Source organism: Pseudophryne corroboree, chromosome 12 (genome assembly GCF_028390025.1).
Source record: "Pseudophryne corroboree isolate aPseCor3 chromosome 12, aPseCor3.hap2, whole genome shotgun sequence".
NCBI lineage: Eukaryota > Metazoa > Chordata > Amphibia > Anura > Myobatrachidae > Pseudophryne > Pseudophryne corroboree.
The window spans coordinates 6,419,000-6,445,371 of NC_086455.1; the positions used below are offsets into that span (position 1 = coordinate 6,419,000).

The 26,372-nt window shown below is 47.7% G+C and overlaps 2 protein-coding genes across 2 annotated transcripts; both read left to right on the top strand.

The window, feature by feature from the left end:
* The first annotated feature begins 3,552 nt into the window (after positions 1-3,552).
* On the top strand, positions 3,553-12,474 carry NDUFS2 (NADH:ubiquinone oxidoreductase core subunit S2). Its single transcript, XM_063946824.1, has 14 exons — positions 3,553-3,718; positions 4,288-4,391; positions 4,823-5,013; positions 5,420-5,540; positions 8,196-8,308; positions 8,951-9,025; positions 9,183-9,260; positions 9,509-9,594; positions 9,873-9,992; positions 10,089-10,218; positions 10,617-10,712; positions 11,974-12,057; positions 12,153-12,210; positions 12,292-12,474. Exons 1-14 carry the CDS (start codon positions 3,633-3,635, stop codon positions 12,327-12,329), a joined length of 1,380 nt encoding a protein of 459 aa, XP_063802894.1. The 5' UTR covers positions 3,553-3,632; the 3' UTR covers positions 12,330-12,474.
* An 811-nt stretch (positions 12,475-13,285) lies between these two features.
* Positions 13,286-23,616, top strand: FCER1G (Fc epsilon receptor Ig). Its single transcript, XM_063947881.1, has 6 exons — positions 13,286-13,405; positions 16,303-16,397; positions 16,697-16,747; positions 18,772-18,840; positions 21,890-21,910; positions 22,767-23,616. The coding sequence occupies exons 2-6, from the start codon at positions 16,311-16,313 to the stop codon at positions 22,821-22,823; spliced, it is 285 nt and encodes a 94-aa protein (XP_063803951.1). The 5' UTR covers positions 13,286-13,405; positions 16,303-16,310; the 3' UTR covers positions 22,824-23,616.
* The last annotated feature ends 2,756 nt before the right edge of the window (positions 23,617-26,372 follow it).

Below are 26,372 nucleotides of genomic sequence, written 5' to 3' on the forward strand. Positions count from 1 at the left end.
CTCCTGACACCTGGAACTATCTACATGTAGGGTCCTGAATGCCACTCCCTGATGTCTTCTTCTGCGCCCTACACACTGGGCGATGTTGCAGGTATGAATGTTCTTGCTCATTAATGAACGAGAAATCGTTCATATCGCTCAGTGTGTATGCACCAACGATGAACAATGCACGACCGCGGGACCGCACATCGTTCATCGTTGGTGTATGCACACTGATTTCTTGTTCATTAATGAACGAGAACATTCACATCGCCCTGCAACATCGCCCAGTGTGTAGGGCGCATAACAATGACTGGAAAAGCGTGCAAGGGTGCAGATAAAAGCCCCTTCTTACCACTTCCTCCAGGCACAGCGCTAACTGAGGAACACAATACTTACTGAGGTGCTAAGCGCACTCTAGCAGAAGCGGGAAGACTTTTCATGACTACAGTATAAAGGTGAGGGGTCTTCTGGATACCTACGTTACAATGAATGCTTGGTATTTGTATACAGGCTGACAGTGTAACGTGGGTACAGCCGAGAAAGATCCTGGCTGTCCTTTCCCTGAAGGAGAAGTATGGAGACACAGCGCCACCCAGAGGCAGCTGCTAGTAAATAAACTATCCAGCAAGATATAAGGGTGAAATCCCAGACTGGAGAATATATAGCTATATCATGTATATTCCCAGAGCCATTATTTATAGCAATGTCCGTATATATTGCTTCTATTGCCACTCAGCAAAAATAAACTTTTTGGGGGCACGCTATGTGATAAATGTGTATTAAAATGTACCCTTTAATAAATAATGCAAATAAAATATTAATGAAGTCTATGTGAATACTGACTCGTTATTTATAAAACAATCTAATTACTGCGAAACTTAGCAATCATCAGTATATTGGGGCTATCAGGTCTGAACTGCGAATGCGCGGGCGCAGCAGTATGCCGGCGCATGTCAGACAGCCGACGGCCGTCTTAGCCCTGCGATCGCCTCTGCCTGATTGACAAGCAGAGGTGGTCATTGGGCGGGAGGGCGGCATTTGGCCGTCGTTTATGGGGCGCGGTCCGGCCAACGCAGGCGTGACCTGACCGTTCGGGGGGCAGGCCGCGGTGGCTGCGCGACGTCACACGCAGCCGCTGCGACCCATGCAGCGATGACTAGCTCCCTGCCAGTGTGCAGGAGCTGCGCTGGCTGGGAGCTACTCTTCAAATACAAAAGCATCGCCGCTGTGCAATCAGTGGCGGATCTTGCCACGGGCAAGCAGTACTTTTGCCCGGGGCGCCGCCTTCCGGAGGGCGCCGGCGCCATCCAGAGGGCGCCGCACCATGGCAAGATCCGCCACTGTGCCCCCCGCTGGTCCCCCGCTTTGAAGGGAACCAGACGCTACGCGTCTAGTTTCCCTTCATGGAGAGGACCTTTGCTGTGCGGTGCGTGATGACGTCATCGCGCATCGCACAGCATAGTGGCACAGACACTAGGGGTCATAATTGACCTCTAGTGTCTATGCTGTGCTATGGGAGAGACGTAATGACGTCTCTCCCATAGATCCGAGGACTGGAGAAGAGCGGCGCCGGCGGAGGAGGAGGTCTGGAATCAGGAGCGGGGATTGTAAGTATACTTTTATTTTTATTTTTCTTCCAGCTGCGCTACAGGGGCACAAATGGGGGGCGTAACTGACCACGCCCCCATATGAAGCCACACCCATATTTTTGCCAGTGGCAACACGAGGGCAAGAACCGGCCCTGTGTGCAATGCTTTTGTACTTGTGCGGGGGGGGGGGGGGGGGGTCGGGCCTGACATGCGAGTGGACTAGCCCTGTGCTGGGCGTCTCCCCGCATCTCAGGGTGGCTGATCGTAGATGTGATAAATTTAGCATAGCTACGAGCAGGTCTGAATTAGGCCCATTCTACATTAGTATACATTAGATGGACAGGAGTATCAGTACGACACTATACATCATTAGCTGTGTACTCCTTCCATCACTGTTTAAATTGTCACGGTGAAAAGATAAAATCCAAAGCACCGTTTTGTATGAATACCGGAATATTTATTATTTATGTGTGCCCACGGATCTAAACCTGGGTACACACTGGCAGATATATTGGCCGATCAATTGATTGGCTGATATATCGGTAACTGATCGTCGGGTGTAGAATCGATATGTCTGTGAACTACGTTGCTCGCAGACATACAGTAGGACCTGTTTCAGAAATGTACGCAGCCAGATCTGCCTCCATCTCCTCACATGCCTGGGGTCCGCCCAGCACAGGGAATGTGTGTCGTTGTCTCCCAATGTGTCCGCAATTACATTGAATTAAGGTTGACCCCGGGCAGCGCGTCAGGCGGTCTGTCACCATTTTTCAAATTGAGCGGTTGCGTGTTACGTCACGCAGCCGTCATGAAAACACTCCTGGCACGCCACCATTCGCCCACAAAATGCCACATCAACAACCCCCCGGACGGCCGCCGCTGACAATCACCTTGCGGGAAGTACAGACAAGCGGCTGCGTTCGGGTCTGAATGACCCCCATATCGCGTAGACTCTGTCGCACAGGGAATGTGCTAGGGGCACAAGCTTAATGGGTGTAGCCAGGCACCAAAGAGGGACTTGGTCAACCATTAGAAAGGACAACCTATTTTGATGGGCAAGACGAATAATCTTGGTGCAGTTTCCATAGTAACAAACCAAGCACCCATGTTAATTCACAATCTGCTCCGCCAAGTTACGGACCACTACAGTAGGCAGTGGGGCCCACCAGGGTATAAATGTACGCACATACATGCAGAGTGACCGACACGGAACAAATCCGTCCACGCGCGATATCATCCTGATGCCCAGCACATAAACTAAATGTATGTGTCCTATGTACAGGAGATGCCGACGTATGACCACTTACAGGGTCGCAGTGCACCGTTAGTGCAGTCGGAGGCCGGCTACATATACAGAGCAATAGAGGCAACTGCGCACACATTCCAACATGGCCGATGAATCTACGCCGCCTGATTTCAGTAGGATCATGAGATTGGAGCATTGTGATGTCTGGTGGTCCGTAGCTGGTATGGCAGTAGATGTGGCCAGTGCTAGTCACTACGCTGGCAGGACAATACCTGGAGTAAGGCGTGCTATATGTGCAGAGCCTCCAACACGACCCTTCCACCTGGATTTCCCACTTAATGTATGATTACCGTCACCTGTGTTAAAAACTTCCACATTATATATATATATATATGTGTCACCTTGTGGCTGGCTAGCTGCTACTGGAAAACAGACCTCACCAATGCCAATGTGTGTCTGTCCTTGGAAATTAGACCCACTCAGCAGCTAGTATATGGTGGGGTTGTTATTTCCACACTGGTAGACCAAGAACCTTTTACAGTCTCCTCATTGAGGCCAATAGTAGCATTACCTTCCTCCAGCTGCCAAAGTGAGAGGTGCAAAGGAAAGTGACATTCTCCCTGACACCTCCTCCTCTCACCTTGCTCACAACAAAGATGTCTGCCACGGCTTCCAGATGACAGGACCAGGGCGGAAGTGCGTCACGGCGCCCACTCTCCCACCTGACACAGCGCCTCACTCTCTGCGGCGCTGAAGCCGCGGCCAGAACCCGGAAGTTTCCTGCGGTCAGTGCGTGCGCCCTGTCGTCTGGGAAGATGGCGGCGCTCAGGGTTCTGGGCAGACTGCGGGCACCTTCAGAGGCTTTGGCCGGCGGCTGGCTGAGGGCGGCCCAGCCTGTCAGGTATTGCGGGAGTGGGGTCTGTGGCCTAGTTACAAGGGGGCAGCAGTTGCTCCCCTGATATCCTGAGGTGTGTTGAGCAGTGCACAGAGGATGGGGGACGGGGGCACCTCAATAACAAGACCGGTGGCAGCTGCCACACAGCATCCTACAGCTGCAGCACTGGCTGGCTATATATATATATATATATATATATATATATATATATATATAATTTCAGATTGTAAGCTCTTTGGGACAGGTCCCCCGGTCCAGTACTATTTGCTTGTTCAGGGTATCTTTATTTTGGAGGGTGCATTGTTCTCCTTGGTGCCGCCATGTTCATAACCTGATATAAAGGTACAGTATGTGCAGGCAGCTCGCAGCCTGACCCCAGCTCACGGGAATGTCTGTACGCAGCCCTGATTATATAATAGTCTGTTATCCCCCCTTCCCCCAATCCCAGCCTACGTGTGACTGCTCAGTGACCCCATAACTGTACGTGTGTATAAACAGCAGGTCACATGGCTGGGTGACATCTGCGTTGGGATTTTTTCCCCTGACTTTTGTCATCTTCCTTCTGTTCATCTCAGGGAGAAGCAATGGCAGCCCGACGTGGAGTTTATGCAGCAGTTCAATGGTGCTGTGATGTACCCAGATGCCACCACAGCGAAATGGGTGCCCGCCCCATGGCACGGTCAGTAGCCGCGGGTTAAGGGAGTTTTTACAGTGTGGTACTTCAAAAGCAGCAGGTGTATTCTGTACTGTGCAGCTTGTGGCAGTGTATAATATAGAAGGAGACCGAAATGCGTAGTGTTAACAATAGGTATTAATCTTCCATTAGTAAGCGAGTGAGCCCCCCCATGTACTGGTGGCAGCATACCCGCTCTGCGTCTCAGAAGCTTCCTGTGACGTCGCTACACCTCGATTATAAATAATAATGTGACCATTGCAATTCATCCCTGTGGTGGTGGTTGGATACATTGTTCTGCAGATGGTCTGTGTCGTTCAATAGGCCGTTTATGTTAGGTGGTTTCGGTGTATCTGTACCGCCTCCTGGATTGTACGAGTCCTATGTCACTTTTACTATACACACCCTCACCTCTTTCCTCCTTGCCCCCTAAACAGACAAAGACCCGCCGGCACATAGGGATGTGTCCAATCTCACCATTAATTTTGGACCCCAGCACCCTGCTGCTCACGGTGTCCTACGGTTAGTCATGGAGCTGAGCGGTGAGTCCGTGAAGAAGTGCGATCCACACGTCGGACTCCTTCACCGCGGCACGGAGAAGCTTATCGAGTACAAGACCTACCTGCAGGTAACCAGCCGGGAACAGAGCTCTCCCAGTGTCTGGAAAGCTTTGTATGATCTCGTAACATTCCAGACACTTTTTAGTTTTCCCTGGCTAGTAGTCAAACTTTGGATTAATAATATTTGCACATATTCAGTAACAATTACTGTTTATTATTAGGCAATACAATTTTATAATTCAATAGGGAGAAATCAAAATGTCTTGAAGACCTATTTTAAATAGAGCGGAGATAATAGATTTAGTAATAGTGAATAAGATTGAAGACATGCACATCGGTTGATCAGCAAACTTCTAAGTACCCGTAGGATCGCGTAGCATGGCGCCAATAGTAAGATGTTGGAGCCTTTTTTTTTTTTTGTTACGTGTACCGGATCGCAGTTGCAAGCTATGACACACCTGTGTTATCTTCCAGGCATTGCCCTACTTTGACCGCCTAGACTACGTCTCCATGATGTGCAATGAACAGGCTTATTCTCTGGCTGTGGAGAAGCTTCTGAACATCCGCCCCCCAATCAGAGCTCAGTGGATCAGAGGTAAGCTAAAGGGGCGGCAGCCTGCGTCACGTGACCCTGTATAACAGAGCGTCTGAAGTTGGTTCCAGACAGTAAGATATTCTGTAATAGCTTCCAGCTTCTCTCCTGAATAATACACTGGCCCCCGGGTTCGTCGGGAGACCCCCTACCATACTACATCTTTAAAGTCCACATTTATGTTTTGTGACCCTCTGTTTGCTGTTGGCAGTCTTCCCCTGCTACCCGGTCTGAGTCTGTTGTTGCGTCAAGCAAACACTCCCTCACTGTAATCGGCGCACCACCCTGCTTTACAGCTACAACCCACAAATTCTGTTTACATCGTCCCTAATTTATTTATTTTGATGCTCAGAAAAAGGAGTCCACTTGCATAACTTTTATTTTGACACCCCTTTTACTTAGCCTGTTATATATTCACTTTACTGTTTTCTTTGCTAATTGAGTTGCAAAGCTGGATGGCAGTAGTACATTGTGATGCCAAAGCACAGACAACGCTCATTGGTGCACATCCTAATTGTAGTGTTCACTCTAGGATTTTTTTAGGGCAGGGTGCTGATCACGGGTAGGGCACATTTTTCATTCGGGAGGGCACATTTTTCATTCGGGAGGGCACATTTTTCGTTCGGGAGGGCACATTTTTCAGTTAGAAGGGCAAAATTAGGTACATACTATAATGCTTGGTCCTCCCATTCCCACATGATAAAGAATGGGCAGTGCGCGCCAAAGGCGCGCAGCAAAAATGTAGGGGCGTTGTTTTTCGTGGGGAAGGGGCATGGCCACATAATAGTGGCAATTCACATTACACCACACAGTAGTGCAGCTAATGCACACTGCACCAGGTAGAACCTCCTATACACACTGCGACAGGTAGAGCACATTATACACATTGCACCAGGTAGAGCACGTTATACATATTGCGCCAGGCAGAGCACATTCTACACTTTGCGCCAGGCAGAGCACGTTATACACATTGCGCCAGGTAGAGAGCACTGAGACACACTGCACCAGGTAGAGAGCACTGAGACACACTGCACCAGGTAGAGAGCACCGAGAAACATTGCACCAGGTAGAGAGCACCGAGAAACATTGCACCAGGTAGAGAGCACCGAGAAACATTGCCCCAGGTAGAGAGCACCGAGAAACATTGCACCAGGTAGAGAGCACTGAGAAACTTTGCACCAGGTAGAGAGCACTGAGAAACATTGCACCAGTTAGAGAGCACGTTATACACATTGCACCAGGTAGAGAGCACTGAGACACATTGCACCAGGTAGAGAGCACTGAGAAACATTGCACCAGGTAGAGAGCACGTTATACACATTGCACCAGGTAGAGAGCACTGAGACACATTGCACCAGGTAGAGAGCACTGAGAAACACTGCACCAGGTAGAGAGCACTGACACACATTGCACCAGGTAGAGAGCACTGAGAAACATTGCATCAGGTAGAGAGCACGTTATACACATTGCACCAGGTAGAGAGCACTGAGACGCATTGCACCAGGTAGAGAGCACTGAGAAACATTGCACCAGGTAGAGAGCACGTTATACACATTGCACCAGGTAGAGAGCACTGAGACACATTGCACCAGGTAGAGAGCACTGAGAAACACTGCACCAGGTAGAGAGCACTGAGAAACATTGCACCAGGTAGAGAGCACTGAGAAACACTGCACCAGGTAGAGAGCACTGAGAAACACTGCACCAGGTAGAGAGCACTGAGAAACATTGCACCAGGTAGAGAGCACTGAGAAACATTGCACTAGGTATAGAGCACTGAGAAACACTGCACCAGGTAGAGAGCACTGAGAAACATTGCACCAGGTAGAGAGCACTGAGAAACACTGCACCAGGTAGAGAGCACTGAGAAACATTGCACTAGGTAGAGAGCACTGAGAAACATTGCACTAGGTAGAGAGCACTGAGAAACACTGCACCAGGTAGAGAGCACTGAGAAACACTGCACCAGGTAGAGAGCACTGAGAAACACTGCACCAGGTAGAGAGCACTGAGAAACACTGCACCAGGTAGAGAGCACTGAGAAACACTGCACCAGGTAGAGAGCACTGAGAAACATTGCACTAGGTAGAGAGCACTGAGAAACACTGCACCAGGTAGAGAGCACTGAGGCACATTGCACCAGGGAGAGAGCACTGAGACACATTGCACCAGGGAGAGAGCACTGGGAGGGAGGGGAGGACGGGCAGATGCAGAGCAGCACTCACCGTTGCAGCGGGTCCAGTCTCTTGATGCTGACGGCGGAGCCCAGGTCGCCGTGGTGAGGGGGAATGGCCGTGCAGCGCCGTGGTGAGGGGGAATTTCAAACCATGCCGGAGGACTGGCGGGCGGGAGACACCGCAGGCTCTGATTGGCTGCTCCTCCACGCTGCACGCTGACCCAGTCTCCACCTTCAACTGAGAGCTATCAGCGCGGCTGGGGGAGGAGTAACAGTCCGGCGGGGGGAGAAATGACCGCACACTGGCGCGGGGAGAAGTGACAGCGCTGGCGCGGGGAGAAGGCAGTCCTTTGGTGATTAACAGGGCGGCAGGGCGGGCACAAAGTGGGCAGGGCGCTTTCTGTCACTCAGAAAAGGGGCAGGGTGCAGCGCCCTGCGAAAGAAGCTTAGAGTGAACACTACTAATTGTGTTACTGTTACAGTGCTGTTTGCAGAGATCACACGCCTCATGAACCACATCATGGCAGTCGCTTGCCACGCACTGGATATCGGAGCCATGACGCCGTTCTTCTGGCTGTTCGAGGAGCGAGAGAAGGTATGCCCATACACATTACCTGGATAGCTTCCTGTGTGTTACAGCTGTATAGTGCCTACACCTTGTTCCATGTCCGCATGGAGTTACCCATCTTCTGGGCAGCTATGAATATTAATGAGGGAGGGGACCATTCTATGTACTGGCAGAGAGCATGCCCAATATGTGCCTGAGGCTCATCCTGTGACATCATCAAACTGCTGCCAGCTTTCAGCCTATTGACTGAGAATGATCACAGGAACTTCTGCCCCCACCAGCAGTTAAATTGAAGAAGTACCCCGGGGGATTTATAATGGAGGTATAGCACATTTCCAGTCGCCTTGGAGACTATAGAATACAACATGGTGGCCAGTATGCAAGGGGGGTCCTGGTTATTGTAACTTCTCAAGGCTGCACAACAGATTCCCTTCAACTATAGAATACACACAACAAAAGTAAAAAACAGATCCGGTAAGAGTCGCCTTCTGAAAATCAAATTTTCAGTTTCTAGAAGTTGCTTTATTTCAGGACTGAGTACCATTCTCATGGGTACTGGCCTAACGTGCATGGCACAAGCCTTAGCGCTGTGACTTATACAGATATGGAAATAAGACCGCCTCTGGCCTGCCATGTGATTTATACGCACGTCCTGTCTCGCCCCTGCAGATGTTTGAGTTTTACGAGAGAGTGTCCGGTGCCCGCATGCACGCGGCCTATGTCCGACCAGGAGGCGTGCACCAGGTAATACCTTAGTTTGGGTAGTTGCACAACTGTGCACGGGAAGACATCCACGCTGGTCTCCCTCTATTTATTCCATCGTCCCAATCTCATGAAAGGTGTAATATCACTGAGCGGTGACGTATGGTGTAATATCTGATGGCTTTATTGTGTATCTCAGGACATGCCGTTAGGCCTGATGGACGATATCTACCAGTTTATAAAGAACTTCTCTCTCCGCATCGATGAGCTGGAGGAGGTAAGGCTGAGACATCGTCATATTGTGTCTGTGTCATGTTATGGTGAAGAAATAATTTCACTTCAGGAGTGTTCTCCAGGTAACTGAAGCTCCTCTATTATCACAATAGCATCTATTGTGTTGTGTTCTCTGCTGTAAGACACCGGTAGTTGGCGTAAGACGCACAATCAGTTACTCAGTAGATGGGAAGTGCTGTTTTCCAGTGTCGGACAGGCCTTTATTCTCTCCTGTGGTCACATGACTTACAGATGCTGACCAACAACCGGATCTGGAAGAACCGGACCGTGGATATTGGCGTGGTCTCAGCTGAAGAAGCCTTGAACTACGGATTTAGGTAAAGTCTGACAACAGACGTGAAATACAGACAAAGGCTAATGTAAATACTCAGACCCTAAAGAATTTTGGATTCAATTAAATTTATTACGGTGAAATAAATGCAGTTATAGTCTACTGTAGACTTTCTTTTCTGGGAATGGAGCTATCCATTGCAGATCATAAATGTAACTTCTTCCACGTCCACTAGGGGGCACAAGAGATAACACTGGGTTATATGAGCGCAGAAGAGCCGTAATCAGTCTTGGTTTATGTCTCCCGTCCTATGTGTGTTCACAGTGGGGTGATGCTCCGGGGATCCGGGATCCAGTGGGACCTGCGGAAGTCTCAGCCGTACGATGTGTACGATCAGGTGGAATTCGATGTCCCCATTGGCTCTAAGGGAGATTGTTATGACAGGTGAGTGGGCGGGGCTGTGCAGATACCACAATGGAGGAGTGTGCTGTGTCTCGCCGTGACGTCACACTTTGTGACTCCGCCCATCTTTCTGGCTAGGTACCTGTGCCGGGTGGAGGAGATGCGCCAATCCTTGCGGATCATCCTCCAGTCCCTCAACAAAATGCCAGAGGGAGAGATCAAGGTGGATGATGCCAAGGTGTCGCCACCCAAGAGGTCTGAGATGAAGGTACAGTTCCAAGCGACCATTGGCTGCAACATCTGCCCCGTCTTTAGGATAGAGATGTAGTATGGAATGAACCCATTGTTTTTGTATCAGTAACTACTGTGTAATTTGCCTCGGCTTTTATATGCATTCGGCCATGATGATTTCAGTGGCTGGCTGGTACTGTGGGTTGTCGCTGACCCCTCTGGCATTTCAGGAGGGGGGTATGAATGACTGTGTGAAGAGTGATTTGAGGTTAGTGGTGGCGTTCTGTTAAGGGGACATGGAGGAGACGTGTTTCTGCTGGTCTGCTTGGGGTGCTGCGTGTGATGTCTCGTTATGTATCACTGCATATAGAATGGAAAGTCCGCTATGCCTTTCCTGACTTGTCCCACATCCCGCTACCAATCTTCTCTACACAGCACTCTATGGAGTCCCTGATCCATCACTTCAAACTGTACACGGAGGGCTACCAGGTGCCACCAGGGACCACGTATACCGCCATCGAAGCCCCCAAGGTAAGAGAGGATAGGGGACACGTGCAGTTATTGAGATGGTAAAGAGTGATATCTGCAGGAAACCAGGCCAGCTATTCTGTGCTGAGAATCAGCCTCCGGTTATTTCATCATGTGTTATTACTATAAGGAGTGTACGCTGCATTCTGAGAGGTAGGTTGTCCAGTCTTCCTACTATCTGCTTTCCGCTAGACACATCAGATGACAGTGTAACCATAGCCAGATCGAGTATACTGTCCCCCTGGCCCCTCTTAGTCAGGGGGACCCCTGTCCAGAGCGCACAGACTTAACTAGCTCTCCCTCTTGCGCAGCGGCAGAACCAGGCAGCCAGAATGCAAGCAGGGCAGTATGCTGTTCAGGCAGACAGAGGAGTATCAGGTGTCATGAGCTACCGGTAGTGCTTCCTGACTAGATAGGAGGCGGGGAGAGAGCTGTAAGTGACCAAGGGATCCCAGCTTCTCTTCTTCCCGTCTGGGTTCTGTGTAACCTGTTATCTGAGACCATTCGGTTCTAGAGACAGACACACAGTCCTCCTGAGTCCTGTCCCAGTGTATAAGTAGTACAGAGGCTGCTGCTATTTTTGCGCGTGACAATCTAGATTATAGATTTTGGTTTTATATATTTATTTTAAGGTTAAGTTGTCTTTGTTCCACTACAAGAAAACTTTATAAAATGAAAAACTTTGTAGAATAGTACTTGTCTCTTAATTAGACGGCTCTATAAATAGCGCCCTTTATTAAATTATTAGTTTAAATCTAATATATACCGTTGGTTTAAATTTAATATACACAATCCATACATCCCAGCATGACCTATTCTCTCTACCTGGACTTCCCTCTTAATTTATTATTGCAATCACCTGTGTTGAATCACTTTTCTTATAATTTGAATAGTTCAACACAGTTGACGCCAATCATAAATTGAGAGGGAAGTCCAGGAACAGAGCATTTTGTCCCTCCTGGAATGGGTCATGTTGGGAGGTATTCACAATCTAATATAGATGTCCCCTTCCCCCGGGCCTACCCAAGGCTTAATCCAGCCCTGAGTGTATCCCTGTCTGTAACTAGAGATACTTGTCTATATGCATGGAATAAGCAAACTGGCTTTACGTTTCTATGCAAAGGGAGAAATAACATATTTTTGTTCCATAGGGGGTCCACAGGGAAGACATTGTTACGTGGTTATCGGCCAAGTTCTGTAGATAATGTAACCTTTACCCTCTGCCAGTGCAGTGTCGCTTATACGCCATTTTCCTTCCTGGCAGGGTGAGTTCGGAGTCTACCTTGTGTCTGATGGAACAAGCCGCCCGTACCGCTGTAAGATAAAGGCCCCTGGGTTTGCTCACCTGGTAAGTAAGCGTCTCCTCTCCCAATGTCTTCCTCATCTTTCTGTGGTCGCATGCTGCGTCGCCCACTCTGTGATGTCTTCTACTTGTCTTCCCAGGCGGGCTTGGATATGATGTCGCAGGGGCACATGCTTGCAGATGTCGTTGCCATCATTGGTGAGTGCCGCTGCATCTGCGCTACCTGTGTCTCACACCAGCATTTGCTCCCTAAACTGACCCTGACTTCTTCTCGTGCAGGAACTCAGGATATCGTGTTTGGGGAAGTGGATCGATAATCGGCTGCTCTGGTCTTACCTCTGCTCTATACGTTTGATGTGGCCCTTTCATCCAGAGCTAGAAGCAACGCGTCTTCTTTATTTAAACTTTTGCGCTTGTAAAACTCATGATGAAAATAAATACTCTGGTTTCTTAACGGACAAAGCCTGAGTCGCTAGCCATGTGTCTTTTGTGTGGAGCTGTGAGAGTTCAGGCTTGGAATATGCTGTTGCCTCCTGGTGGCTGTGACTAGAGTTGCATAGAGGAACGAAAATCGATATGTCTTATGGAAATGATTTGGTAACGTTTTCAGTTTAGGATCGTTCCCTTTTTTTTATTTTTCTGCTGTTCTCATTTATTTGCCCATTTTGCAATGTTAGTAGCCAGGGCCTAAGGCAATAAATATTACTTTAATATAAAACGTTGCGAGTGAATGCGCACATTAGTGCATACATGTGTTCGGAAGGGTGTGTATGTGCCTGCATATTACTCTCGTATGTGTATGTGGTCTCTATAATTCTCATGCTTTTACAGAGTCTGAGGAAGGTGCCGTAAGGTTACAGGATACTAGTTGTTGCTCAAATACGTTATCACAAAGTGCTTTCGCCAGGCTTATCCTAATATATTACCTGGTTACATATTGGCAGTGTTTGCGGCTTGGAGGGGTGATCTTCAGACGTAGCGCACTTTACGTATAGTCTATCAATGCGCTATATGTGTGTATTCCCGCTGCTCCCCTTAACTGCTTTATGCCCCTCGTTTCTCCTTATTTATATCTGAGCGGCTCTCTCCTGACTCGGTATAATTTCGGTACTGTACCCGATTGTCACTGTTCCCCGTTATAGTGTAAAGCTCTGGGTTTTTTCATATGAGCGGAATAGGGAACTCCAGTTTCCTGAGACTCTAGCTGCCTTACAGATAAGTATGTGAGCTGGTGTTTTGGCCGGGCGGTGGGTGTAGACTTCCTGTGTGGGTCTGGACACACTGTCTCGCTGTCAGGCTGAAACCCTGCAAAGCTCTAAAGGACGTCAGAGCGTAGATCTCGCAGCGAGACCGGCCGGTCCCTAACCAGCGACTTCCATCACCCTAAATCAAGGTGGGTAACTATAATCCTACTTACGGTGCTAGAAGCGGGACTATTACCCAAGTATGTTACCATCAATGTTCTGCAGGGAGAACACTCACTAGAGGCTTATTTGGTGATAAGTAACGTGGAGACCCTGGGGTATAGCGTAATAGTGTGCCTATGATATCTTACCATACGGGGGGGGAATGTCTTCTTCCAGACCATGAGACATAAGTGTGTTAAATGTACTTAGAGTGGGTTTATGCGCCGCTGATGATCCTACGCTTCCGGCCCCATGTGTCTACCAGCGATTGATGTAAAGACGATTTAATGGCAGCTTGCTATCTGCAGATACACAGTGTAGGAGGAGAGGTGACCTTCATTTTATATAGCTGATGTAATAAGAATGGTAAGTATAATTAGGGGCGGCAGTGTGACTGCGACTGGACAACAGAATACAGATTGTCACCGCACCTTTATTACACTTTCATATAGTAGCAGATAAGGGGACTGGTGTAAATCGCATACATACGCAATGTGCTGTCCATCCGAACGTTATATATTGGTACGATGAGTCTGCATCCAGCATTTCAGTACCACAATGTTCCCCAAATCCTAGGTGCTGGTAAATTTTTAGTCTCGTTACCTAGAAGACTGAAAGTGACTGTCTGTGGATGGGAGACTATATGAGAATAGTTACTCTGTAGTGTTGTGTTGGAGTCTTTGTCCTTATGTGTGTCTTTCCTAGTTTTCTGTACGCCATCCTTCCTCTTGATGGACTGAGGTGCTGCTATTTACAGAATATTAATTATTTATGTTTCATATATTGTATGTGCTAGGTGGTGTGTAGCGCACAAGCGGTTTACCAATAAGGTGGTTGTCTTTGTAAGCTGGATATTAATATATAATGTGAAAACAACCACACCCCCCCCCCCCTTCCTCCCTCTTAGAAACTGGCTCCTGTTACGCTCTAAAATTTTGTCACATTATACAACGCTAACCTTGTGGTCTACATGGGTTTATATAAAAATAACTGAATTCCCCTGCGTGTGAATATCCCCGGACTTTCTATCACCGAAGCGACCTGGAGACTTGTGCAGTTAAACAATATTCCTAAATGATATACTATTCGGGGAGAGAAGTTTAACACTGGAATTACTGCGCCCCTAGAGGTGTGATCAGACCGCTCTCCAGAATGTAAGGGATATGTGTAGAATATTTAAAAATCTCCTAGATTCCCCCCCCCCAAACCAGTGTAAATTGGTGTATCTGTGATCACGTTGCCAGCAGACAATTGTACGTGGGTTACGCAGCGCTGTGACATATTGAGGCAGTATACATTGAGAGTCATTGTACCTGGGGTTACATGGGTCAGATGGCAGTGGCGGGTGGTGATGCCCAAACTGTGCTGCGTTGACTGTGCCCGGGGAATTCCCCCGAATGGGGTGGGTGATATAATGGTATTCACTTTCGGCCAGTGTCCCCTTGGTTTCTATCTATTGACCTACTTAGATTCCCTTCGCTCAGTTTCGTTATGAAGTTCCCTTCCTCTTATTTATCTGGTACAAAACTTGCAGCATTCGCTTCTCGTAAGGCAGGGAAAGAAAATCGGGAACCGCAGACCCTCCATCTGACCGGGCATAGGAGTGTCCTGACCAATAGGCATCCGACTCAAGCACAGCAAAATTCTGGTTGGACAATGACTCTATACACCAGGAGTAGTCTATACACTGCCCTCCAGCTGTTGTGGAACTACACATCCCAGCATGCCCTGCTACAGTTTTAACTTACCCTAATAACAAAACTGGCAGGGCATGCTGAGATGTGTAGTTCCACAAAAGTTGGAAGGATGCATGCTTAATAACCCTGCTGTACACTGACAGTACTCATTCCATTCTCTCCATGGCTGGCTTCTGCGTCGCTGCGTCAGATCCGGTTGCTCAGGCTCCGGCTGGATCTTGCATTACTGCAGCGGCTGGGTGTTTATCAGATGCTGCGTTGTTGCGTTATGTGTGCATTATGATAGTGTAGGTTTATTGTTGTATTCTAAAAAGAAGGTAGAAACCAGCGCTCCCAGTTGTTGTACTAGAACAGATGTAATGCGGTAGTGTGCAGAGCGTAAGCAATACTAAAGGTCAGTACAGCAATACAGGCAGGGCTGGTTGGTGCTTTGTCAGAATCCAGGTAACCTACCTGTATGTTTTTGGAATGTGAAAATAACATGCAAACTACACACAGACAGGCCCAGGTTGGAATCGAGCCCACGATGTCAGTACGGTGAGGCAGTGATGCTAACCACTGTGCCACCCTATCACCCATTTTTGGCTTACTTCAGCTGGAGGGGGTCAGCACTGGCCAGTGTGCTCCCATCATGTACTGAGTGCGTCCTTATTGCTGCGCTATATAAGAAACTGTTATTAAATAAATAATCACCCCGGCAGCACGGGGTGGGGGGGGGGAGAGATCTGTAACCTGTACATTAGATTATCATACAGCGGAGTGGCTGCACCGGGGTCTTCAACATCCCAAAACCTGTATACTGAATAATGGGGGGGGGGGGGGAGGAGATATAGTATAGTGTCACCCCGACATTCCCCTCCAGCTCTGTTACGTGGGTTTACCTCATCCACTCAATGCGGAATGCTGCTCCTATCCTGAGGATAATATCGTCCTGGTGGTATAAGATCCAGGTCACAAAGCGGGGACTGCAGCTGCTGCGACACCTCTTGTCCTGTCCTTGTGTGTACACAGTGTATTTCTACAGAGCCGTCAGTCACTCTGTGTCTGTTAGAGAAGATCCTCTCTACATGTGGGCCAGAGAGAGAGAACGTGTATGGTGGGTATGTTTATTTCCTCACATCCTAGGTGCCCGTCCTCCAGGGCACAGGGCCTACAGTATGTGATAGATCTTTATTTTGATTCTCCAGCTGCAGGAATGCAGGAGCCCGAGATCTGCTACATCCTGGATGCCATCCTGTTTCTGTATGGAATTGTCCTCACAGCTCTCTACTGCCACCTGAAGGTGAGTGCCGCTCTGCTGGAGTCTTGTGTATAGCAGTGATCCGTGTGTGGCATCTCCTAGGCTCCCTCTTCTGTGGCATAGCCCAATTCCCCGGCCTGACCCCTACCAGGTAGCTGGTGGGGTGCGCTGACACTTATAGTTCCACCATGGAGGTTGGGTAAGCTTGCTGTAAATGAAGCTGGTTATTTAGGGCCATGCCCAGTAGGTGGGGTGAGCTGGGGTTACCCCAGTCTCCTCATCATATGCAGCAGCCATGTTGTGCCTCCGTCAATACGTCTTCTGCATCTTTTGCTCCGCAGGTGAAGGTAGCCAGGGCTCAGAAGAAGAATCCTGGGGCGACGCTCTATGAGGTAATTACTGCTGAGGCTCTCATTACTTCTGTATGTAATAATGCAGCACGTTCTAGAGTATGCGTCACTTAGCGTTTCCTCACATGGAGGATCAGCTGATACACTTGCCCCGTGTTTCATTCATGGCAGTCCCACCATGCAGTAACCTATAGATACACAGACATTATACACATACGTACACACTCGGCCCGTTACCCTGTGTCCCCCCAGTTTACATCATCCCCTATCAGAGGAAGACAGGCCGGAGATGGGATCCATACACCTCACTAGACCAGCAGACATAACAACGTGTCCCACCTCCTTACAGTAACATTGCAGGCACCACTATCATCCCAGGTTACCCTACAGTGGTCCCCATGTGCTCTCCCGATCCCCTCATTGTACAGAGTGAGAGCAGGGGTTACAGACTGAGGTGACTTCGGTCACCTTACACCAGCTGTCCTGTTCTACCCATGTTCTAGGTGCCTTACCACCCTCCTGTAAGTCTCTGCCAGGTTGGCATACTGAGCGACTTCTGCCCAGTCCTTGCAGTTTTCCCCCGGGTTGCTCTGGTTGGTTGGGTGGCGTCTGTGGCCAGAAACTTTCATGTAGTGCCGCAGATTCCCAGTTTGACTAAGATCTATTAAAGCTTCTATAAATAAAGTGGTGTTACCTGTAGCAACATCAGATTTTAGCTGCCATTTCTCTTTTGCATTCTAGAAAATGACAGTGTAGTTGCTATAGGCAATAACACCACTAGCTAGCTGTTTTTAGTAAGTCTACCCCCTAGATATTGATTTGCCCATTGTAGAACACTTGCCTATATGTGGCTCATCCACGTCGGTGCGCTTTGGTCTCGTGCTGGGGATCCATTGTCCTTCTGAACTTCTCCCAAGCTTGTGTCTCCTGGCAGACTGGCACAGGTTATCTTGTGGTATCTCCCTGTATCTTGCACCATCCATCTGTCCTTCAATGTGATTAAGATGCCCAGTTCCCATTGAGCCTCCCCACAACATGCAATCTGCATACTGCATTGTCAGGATGGCGTTTGCTGAGGAATGGCCAGTGTTAGGTTTGCACAGTGTTAGTTGTGGCCTCACAGGTCTCCTCCTTGCTCTGACACCAAGGTGTGAGGGACCAGAGCTTTAACACGATACCTGTGCCACCTCCGTCATCTGAGCGTGAAACAACATGGAGTCACACGGGGCTGGCAGTACTGACCGTAGCGTAATGCGCTGGCAGCAGGGTACCTGTACAGACACTGGTCACACACCCCTTGTTACGGCCTGGTCTAGGCAGTGCCTGGGTGCTCCTATAGGATGCAGCTTCCATGTCCTGACCAGCAGTGCTCACTGAGACTTCCCTGCACTTGTGTATTATATTGCAGTCTTTTCCCTTCTTGTCTGTAACTTTATCTTCATTTTCTTCGCTCTTTGGTGTCATTGTCACGGCTTCCCTGCAGATTGTGTGTGGCCAGTGCTGTAGGGGTCTCATAGCCACACAAGCTGTCCTTTCCTCAGGGACTCACAGGTAGAGGCTAATTGTTGGGGCGATATCTTTCACCTGTGTATTCTTGGAGCTTACAAAGCACATGGGGTTGAATACTTTGGGGCAGATGTATTAACCCGGAGAAGGCATAAGGAAGTGAGGGGCAGATTTATTAAGCTCGGTGAAGTGATAAAGTGGAAGGTGATAAATGCACCAGCCAATCCGCTCCAATATGTAAAGTAACAGTTATGAGCTGATTGGCTGGTGCGTTTATCACCTTGCACTTATCACTGGTTTATCACTTCCTTATTCCTCCTCCAGGTTAATACATCTGCCCCACTGTTCCTAGAACAAATCTGTGCGATACAATGAAGTAGACGCGTGAAAAAGGCTGCTTAGCAATACAGGTACTGTCTGGAAGACTCTATGTAGGCGTCACTTGTAATGCTGATCATTCCGTTGTCTGTTTAGGGGTATGAGTACTTTTGCACGCTATTGTATATATGCCTGGATTTTTGTGCGTGTTATCACAAGTGTAACATCTTGTCTTTCCTCAGCCTCTCAGCTGCCCGGAGAAACAGATATATAGTGAGATCGGGAAGAGCGAGGCAGGAATTGAGATGAAGGTGAGTTGGTCTCTATATGTGGACTGATAGAATCGGGAGGGGAGATGAGGGGTTAGCGATGCCTTGGATATTCCCCCCCAAGCTCTGTGGGCCAGAGTACCTTAGATTTCAGGATATAGAAGGTTCCAGCCTGGGAAGTGCCACAATGGGGTTTGTCTGTATTAGTTTGGGGATACAAGACCCTGAGCAGGACATCCAGATCTGGAGCCCTCCCTCCGGGTATCAGTCTCCCCGTGCAGTGCCACGCCTCCTGATTATAGGGTACAAAGCTCGCTAAAGCCGGGCATACATTCTGCAGTTATCGGCCCGATCCGTAGATTATCGGCGGGTCAGGGAGATGGTCACACAGCAATGATAGGATGGTTGGACAGGAAAAGTCTTCTAACATGCCCGGCTGATCCAGTCATTGGTTACCGTCACCTGGCAGTTTATGCGCGGTCTCAGCCGCCCAACATTTTTCCTTTTTCCTTCACGGCAGAGGAGCGGGGAAATGTCTCCTTCCCAGGGAAGGAACCCAGATGTGGGCGCACACTGTGACATCTCTCTCTCGGTCTGACAGACATTTTATCTTACAATATATGCCCAGCATAACAGTCCAGGTGTTACGGATATGCATGTGTGAGCACAGGTGACTTAATCAGTGCCTCGGTCATTTTGATTTAACCATCTGTGCTCAAGTCTGGATATCCTTAAAACCTGGTCTGTTAGTGTGTCTTGAGGAGTATAGCTTGAGAAGCACTGGTATAAAGTAATCCTGTGTATCACTGCTTCTATCTCCTCTGTCTGTATTACCGGTGATCCACGGCAGGGTCATGGGTGTTCAAGGCTCATTGATGTGTGTGGGAAGCGGAGGCTAGCCCGTCTGGTCCTTTAGCACAGATTGCTATGATAGAAAGGTGAGCAGTTGTTGCAGAGAGGTGGCAAGTTGTTGAAAATGAATAGCACTAATATTTTTTCATAAGGGTCCACAGGGAATACCTTGGGGGTAGAGGAGGCTTGTTAGACTTCAGTGATTCTGCGCTTTTGAAGTAATGGAGGAGCGCATGCAGATAAGGTTGTGATCAGAGAGGGGGAAAGGAGTGTTAGTTAACAGAGGAACTGAGCATAGTCTGGTTATTACAAGATCAAGGCAGTGGCCCTCCTGATGGGTGTTGGTCCACTGAGAGAGGAGGACAGAGAGAGTAGTTTGGAGGCGCAAGGAAGTTGTGGACTATCAATAACAGTACTGAAACCACCCATGATGATTGTGGAGCTGTCACAGGATAAGAAGTGAGGGAGCAGGTAGAAAAACGTTCCAGAAATTTTGTGTGGGCCAGGTGGGGCATAGATAGCAGCAACACGCAGTATGAAAGGGGTGAAAATCTTGATAGATCGTACTTCAAATTATGTAAATGTGAGTGATGAAACCTGTGGTAGAACTGTGCATGTGAAAAATTGAAACCGTTACGTTCCAGCTCCACCTCCTTTAATGTTGTCAGGGCTGGTGGTGTGTGTAGCAGAGACCACTGTGTGACAGTGCTGCAAGGGAGGCAGTGTCTGATTGTGTCAGCCGTGTTTCTGTTACTGCCGGTAGGTTGAGGTTGTTTGAATAAGAATTGGATGGATGTTGATTTGTTACAAACAGAACAGTTGTTTAAGTTATACACTTTGTGATAAAAACACTTTGTGTATTTAAATGCGCTTTCAGCTACAGCTGCTCTCTGGACTGAATGTTAAGATATATTATGCGTGATGTTACCATGCTCCATCAGGGTCAGCAATTTGATAAAGACTCTGTACCATTTAGTAGAGATCTGTGGTTGCTTTTGTACAGAGACTTATATGGTCACAGCGGCCTCAAAGTGAAAGAAGAAGCAAAGTTATTTTGGTGTCCAGCATTTGCTGACCACTTCCTCCCACACTGTGCCTGCGCTCACTGCACTAAGCTCACATATCCTCTGTATGGAAACCTAACATCACCAGCCACTGCTCGAAATGACGCATAGATTGGCCGGCAGAGACTGATTTCTTGTTGCTGTCTGTCCGCTGCTTGTCCTATCTATTTACAGGACCTCTAATTCTGTACTCTGGTAACAGATGTATTCTGATATATACTATGGCTAATGTGTATATCAAGTGATGACTTGCGCCTTTTACTATTCATATAAACCGATCAGAATGCTGTTACGTGCTCTGCTGTATCCTATTAAATGGTTTTCATGTATCTGTTCATAATACCCAATATGTGTACAAATTGTAGGATGTAATATCTGTAACCAATGAGTTCTGATGTCATTGCTTATATTCAGAGAGGTCTCATTTATTTAGTATATATTACCAGTTATTTATATAGCGCACACATATTCCGCAGCGCTTTACAGAGAATGTTCAGCCATTTACATCAGTCCCTACCCCAGTGGAAATACAATTCCCCACCACATGTACACCTACTAGCTATGGTTAATTTTTGTTGGGAGCCAATTAACCTACCAGTATATTTTTGGTTTGTGGGAGGAAACCCACGCAAGTACGGGGAGACTGTACAAACTCCACACAGTTAGGGTCATGGTGGGAATCAAACCCATGACCTCAGTGCTGTGAGGCAGTAATGCTAACCATTACACCATCCGTGCTGCCCACTGGAAAATCTCCTGAGCACAGATTTCTGCTCCTGTGTATAAGCCCTCCACTCCCAGCCTGGCTGTTAGGACTGTTCTGTTTGACCTGTGTAGTACCGGTGTGCACCAGTAGGGGCTGCTGTCTGGACTTATTAGCCATGCAGTCTCAAGGAGAGGCGTTAAGTACCTGCACCACAGGTGCCACTAATCAAGCAGCTTAACTCCTAGCAGGTCATTAGTTAAGAACAGAAGGAGCTAATTCCAGGCAGCAGCCCCTACTGGTGCTCGCCAGTACTACACAGGCCAAAGAAGAGGGTCCTAGCACACTGGTGCTATTATAGAGTCTCATAACTCCTTGCTGACTTATAATATCCCTGTAATTTGCAGCAGGGAAAGTGTTGTCCCATATACAGCTTTGTTTATATATTGATTATATTATGTTTTTGTTTCAGGGATCAGAAGGTGTTTACACCGTAAGTATTTCCAGGGATTGTCTCTTATGTAATTGCTGCGCTGTGGATCAGGGGCCCCGGGGGAAGATGCGGGTTTCCCTGGTGTGTTTAGGGAGGTAAATTCACCTTCACAGTTGCCGTTTTATTACCATTACACTATGTATGCTGTTATTATAACATTATATTAAAGAGCATGTAATAAAAGCACACACACTTAGAATTAACATGCACAAATTAGATGTAAATTTACGCTGCAGTGTGTAATGACCGTGTATACGGACAAAATGTGTTGTGTCTAGTGCAGTGGTTCCCAAACTGTGTGCCGTGGCTCCCTGGGGTGCCTCGGGACACTTGCAGGGGTGCCCTGGGTTGGTGGTCCAGGACCAATTCAAATTATTCATGGTCAATATAATAGGCAAAACCAGTGCTGGTGGCTGCCAGTCATAAAATGTGGCCAAACAGAAGCAAATCTTGTCCCTCACCACACAACTGACCCTAAGGATGACATATAACACAATCTACTTAATGTAATATTTCTATCTAAATTTCTCAATAAGAAATTTTTGGCCTAGGGGTGCTGTGGAAAAAAATTCTGATATTCTAGGGCGCCGTGATTCAAAAAAGTTTGGAAACCACTGGTCTAGTGACATAGTGTTGTACACAAATAATCGCACTCTGTGACTTGCGTACATATTTCTCAAACACATTTTATGACGAGCAAACAATTTTGTGGCACAAGCATCCACCATCTGATGCAAGATGCTACACAAATATAAAAAATATATGATTATGGAATAGTAGAGGGTTGTTCCAAAGTCTGTCTGCTCACCGAGTCTTGTGACTGTGGTTGCCATGGTAATTGTCTTTTTCCTTTCAGGGCCTTGGCCAGACCGATAAAGCCACATACGAGACGCTGAACAGGGGGGGCAAATAATGATTCCTGACAACTGCAACCCGCATCCACTCTGTGACTTTAAATGTGTTGCGTATCGCGCATGTACGTCCTTCCGTATATAGGGCTCCTGTATCCCACTTCTCTGTACAACATTTGTAAGTTGCATTGTTTTGCCAGATGAGTAGTAGCTAGTTATATCACTGAGGTATGAGGCACAGTATTCTAAAAGCTTGGCTATAAACGGCCCATACAACCCAGCAAGATTTGCACGAGTGCCGGGCTGCCGCCTTCTAAGGGCGTGATGTGGGACAGCATCACCGCCTGCACTAAACAGACAGCTGATAATCCTGCTGTAGGAGGCAAAAGGTTAAAAAATTCAATCACTCTGACACCTTGTTTTGTGAAACCTGATTGGACATCTGCCCAGCAGCTCAATCTGACACAACAAAGCGCTGGGATGTTGGTGCACTTGAATTTCAGACTTTTCCTGATGGTTCCGGTGGGAGGATTGTCCACTGAGCCATGGGGGGTCTCAAATATCTTACATGACTGCAGCGAAAGGTGTCCAGCTCTGAATCAGCCCTATGGTGGCCATTTCAGATGCTGGAAGGTGTGATGTAAGCTTATAATTATATATGAATGAAATAATTCTGAATTATGTATAGTTACAGGTATTATTACCTAATCATTGTGCGGTGAGGTAGGTGTTTTAAGTAGGTCTGGCAGAAACGTTGTTATTCCTGAGGATGTAAAAACTGATGTATAACTGTATCTGCATTCCGCTATTAAACTGTTCCCTGAATAAAGCCTCTGTGGGCGGTGTTCCTGTGTCGCGGCTGGTGTCTGGGTGTTTGTCCCCTCCTTGCAGCGTTGCCGGCTGTAGTCACAGTATACTCTGGGAAACCTCTCGTCTCCTTCCTGTCTGAGGTTTTCTAGCTGGACCTTAGTGTCAGCGCTAGCTGCCTAGGGTGCTAATCAGCCCATCCACAGCCAGAGCCTGCAAGATGTTGCTGGACATCTATACAGTATATATCATTATAAAGGATAATAAATATTATATCTACAGCCAAGTGGCCACTTACCAAGATGTGAAATGGGGGGGGGGGGACACACGTACAGATTACGTAATAATACCTGTCCGTGGTCGGCACTGGGTACTGTCTGTTTAGACTTTTTTATTAAAACTTTGTAAAGATGCATTTAGAAAATTGCCTCCTAGAAATTACCCTATCCTGGCCCGCATGTAGTAATCCACCCACTGGGGGCTGTAGGTCCTGGGTACTTTCTGTCACCTGTCCCCCTTGTTGTAGTGCAGGACACAGACGCAGTGTGTCGCCCCGCTAATGTCAGTCATTCTTGTTTGTTCCTCGCTATCTGCCTCTCTCTCATGTCTAATACAAGTACTCTACCTTTCTCCTCTGGAATAAGTACTCTGCCTTTCTCCTCTGGAATAAGTACTCTGCCTTTCTCCTCTGGAATAAGTACTCTACCTTTCTCCTCTGGAATAAGTACTCTGCCTTTCTCCTCTGGAATAAGTACTCTACCTTTCTCCTCTGGAATAAGTACTCTGCCTTTCTCCTCTGTAATAAGTACTCTGCCTTTCTCCTCTGCAATAAGTACTCTGCCTTTCTCCTCTGAAATAAGTACTCTGCTTCTCCTCTGCAATAAGTACTCTGCATTTCTTCTCTGTAATAAGTACTCTGCTTCTCCTCTGTAATAAGTACTCTGCTTCTCCTCTGTAATAAGTACTCTGCTTCTCCTCTGTAATAAGTACCCTGCTTCTCCTCTGTAATAAGTACTCTGCTTCTCCTCTGTAATAAGTACCCTGCTTCTCCTCTGTAATAAGTACTCTGCTTCTCCTCTGTAATAAGTACCCTGCTTCTCCTCTGTAATAAGTACCCTGCTTCTCCTCTGTAATAAGTACTCTGCTTCTCCTCTGCAATAAGTACTCTGCCTTTCTCCTCTGTAATAAGTACCCTGCTTCTCCTCTGCAATAAGTACCCTGCTTCTCCTCTGTAATAAGTACCCTGCTTCTCCTCTGTAATAAGTACTCTGCTTCTCCTCTGTAATAAGTACTCTGCTTCTCCTCTGTAATAAGTACCCTGCTTCTCCTCTGTAATAAGTACTCTGCTTCTCCTCTGCAATAAGTACCCTGCTTCTCCTCTGCAATAAGTACTCTGCTTCTCCTCTGTAATAAGTACCCTGCTTCTCCTCTGTAATAAGTACTCTGCTTCTCCTCTGCAATAAGTACTCTGCCTTTCTCCTCTGTAATAAGTACCCTGCTTCTCCTCTGTAATAAGTACCCTGCTTCTCCTCTGCAATAAGTACCCTGCTTCTCCTCTGCAATAAGTACCCTGCTTCTCCTCTGTAATAAGTACTCTGCTTCTCCTCTGTAATAAGTACTCTGCTTCTCCTCTGTAATAAGTACTCTGCTTCTCCTCTGTAATAAGTACCCTGCTTCTCCTCTGTAATAAGTACCCTGCTTCTCCTCTGTAATAAGTACCCTGCTTCTCCTCTGTAATAAGTACCCTGCTTCTCCTCTGCAATAAGTACTCTGCTTTTCCTCTGTAATAAGTACTCTGCCTTTCTCCTCTGCAATAAGTACTCTGCATTTCTTCTCTGTAATAAGTACTCTGCTTCTCCTCTGTAATAAGTACTCTGCCTTTCTTCTCTGTAATAAGTACTCTGCTTCTCCTCTGCAATAAGTACTTTGCCTTTCTCCTCTGTAATAAGTACTCTGCTTCTCCTCTGCAATAAGTACTCTGCTTCTCCTCTGCAATAAGTACTCTGCCTTTCTCCTCTGTAATAAGTACTCTGCTTCTCCTCTGTAATAAGTACTCTGCTTCCACTCTGCGACAAGTACTCTGCCTTTCTCCTCTGCGACAAGTATTCTGCCTTTCTCCTCTGCGACAAGTACTCTGCCTTTCTCCTCTGCGACAAGTACTCTGCCTTTCTCCTCTGCGACAAGTACTCTGCCTTTCTCCTCTGCGACAAGTACTCTGCCTTTCTCCTCTGCGACAAGTACTCTGCCTTTCTCCTCTGCGACAAGTACTCTGCCTTTCTCCTCTGCGACAAGTACTCTGCCTTTCTCCTCTGCGACAAGTACTCTGCCTTTCTCCTCTGCGACAAGTACTCTGCCTTTCTCCTCTGCGACAAGTACTCTGCCTTTCTCCTCTGCGACAAGTACTCTGCCTTTCTCCTCTGCGACAAGTACTCTGCCTTTCTCCTCTGCGACAAGTACTCTGCCTTTCTCCTCTGCGACAAGTACTCTGCCTTTCTCCTCTGCGACAAGTACTCTGCCTTTCTCCTCTGCGACAAGTACTCTGCCTTTCTCCTCTGCGACAAGTACTCTGCCTTTCTCCTCTGCGACAAGTACTCTGCCTTTCTCCTCTGCGACAAGTACTCTGCCTTTCTCCTCTGCGACAAGTACTCTGCCTTTCTCCTCTGCGACAAGTACTCTGCCTTTCTCCTCTGCGACAAGTACTCTGCCTTTCTCCTCTGCGACAAGTACTCTGCCTTTCTCCTCTGCGACAAGTACTCTGCCTTTCTCCTCTGCGACAAGTACTCTGCCTTTCTCCTCTGCGACAA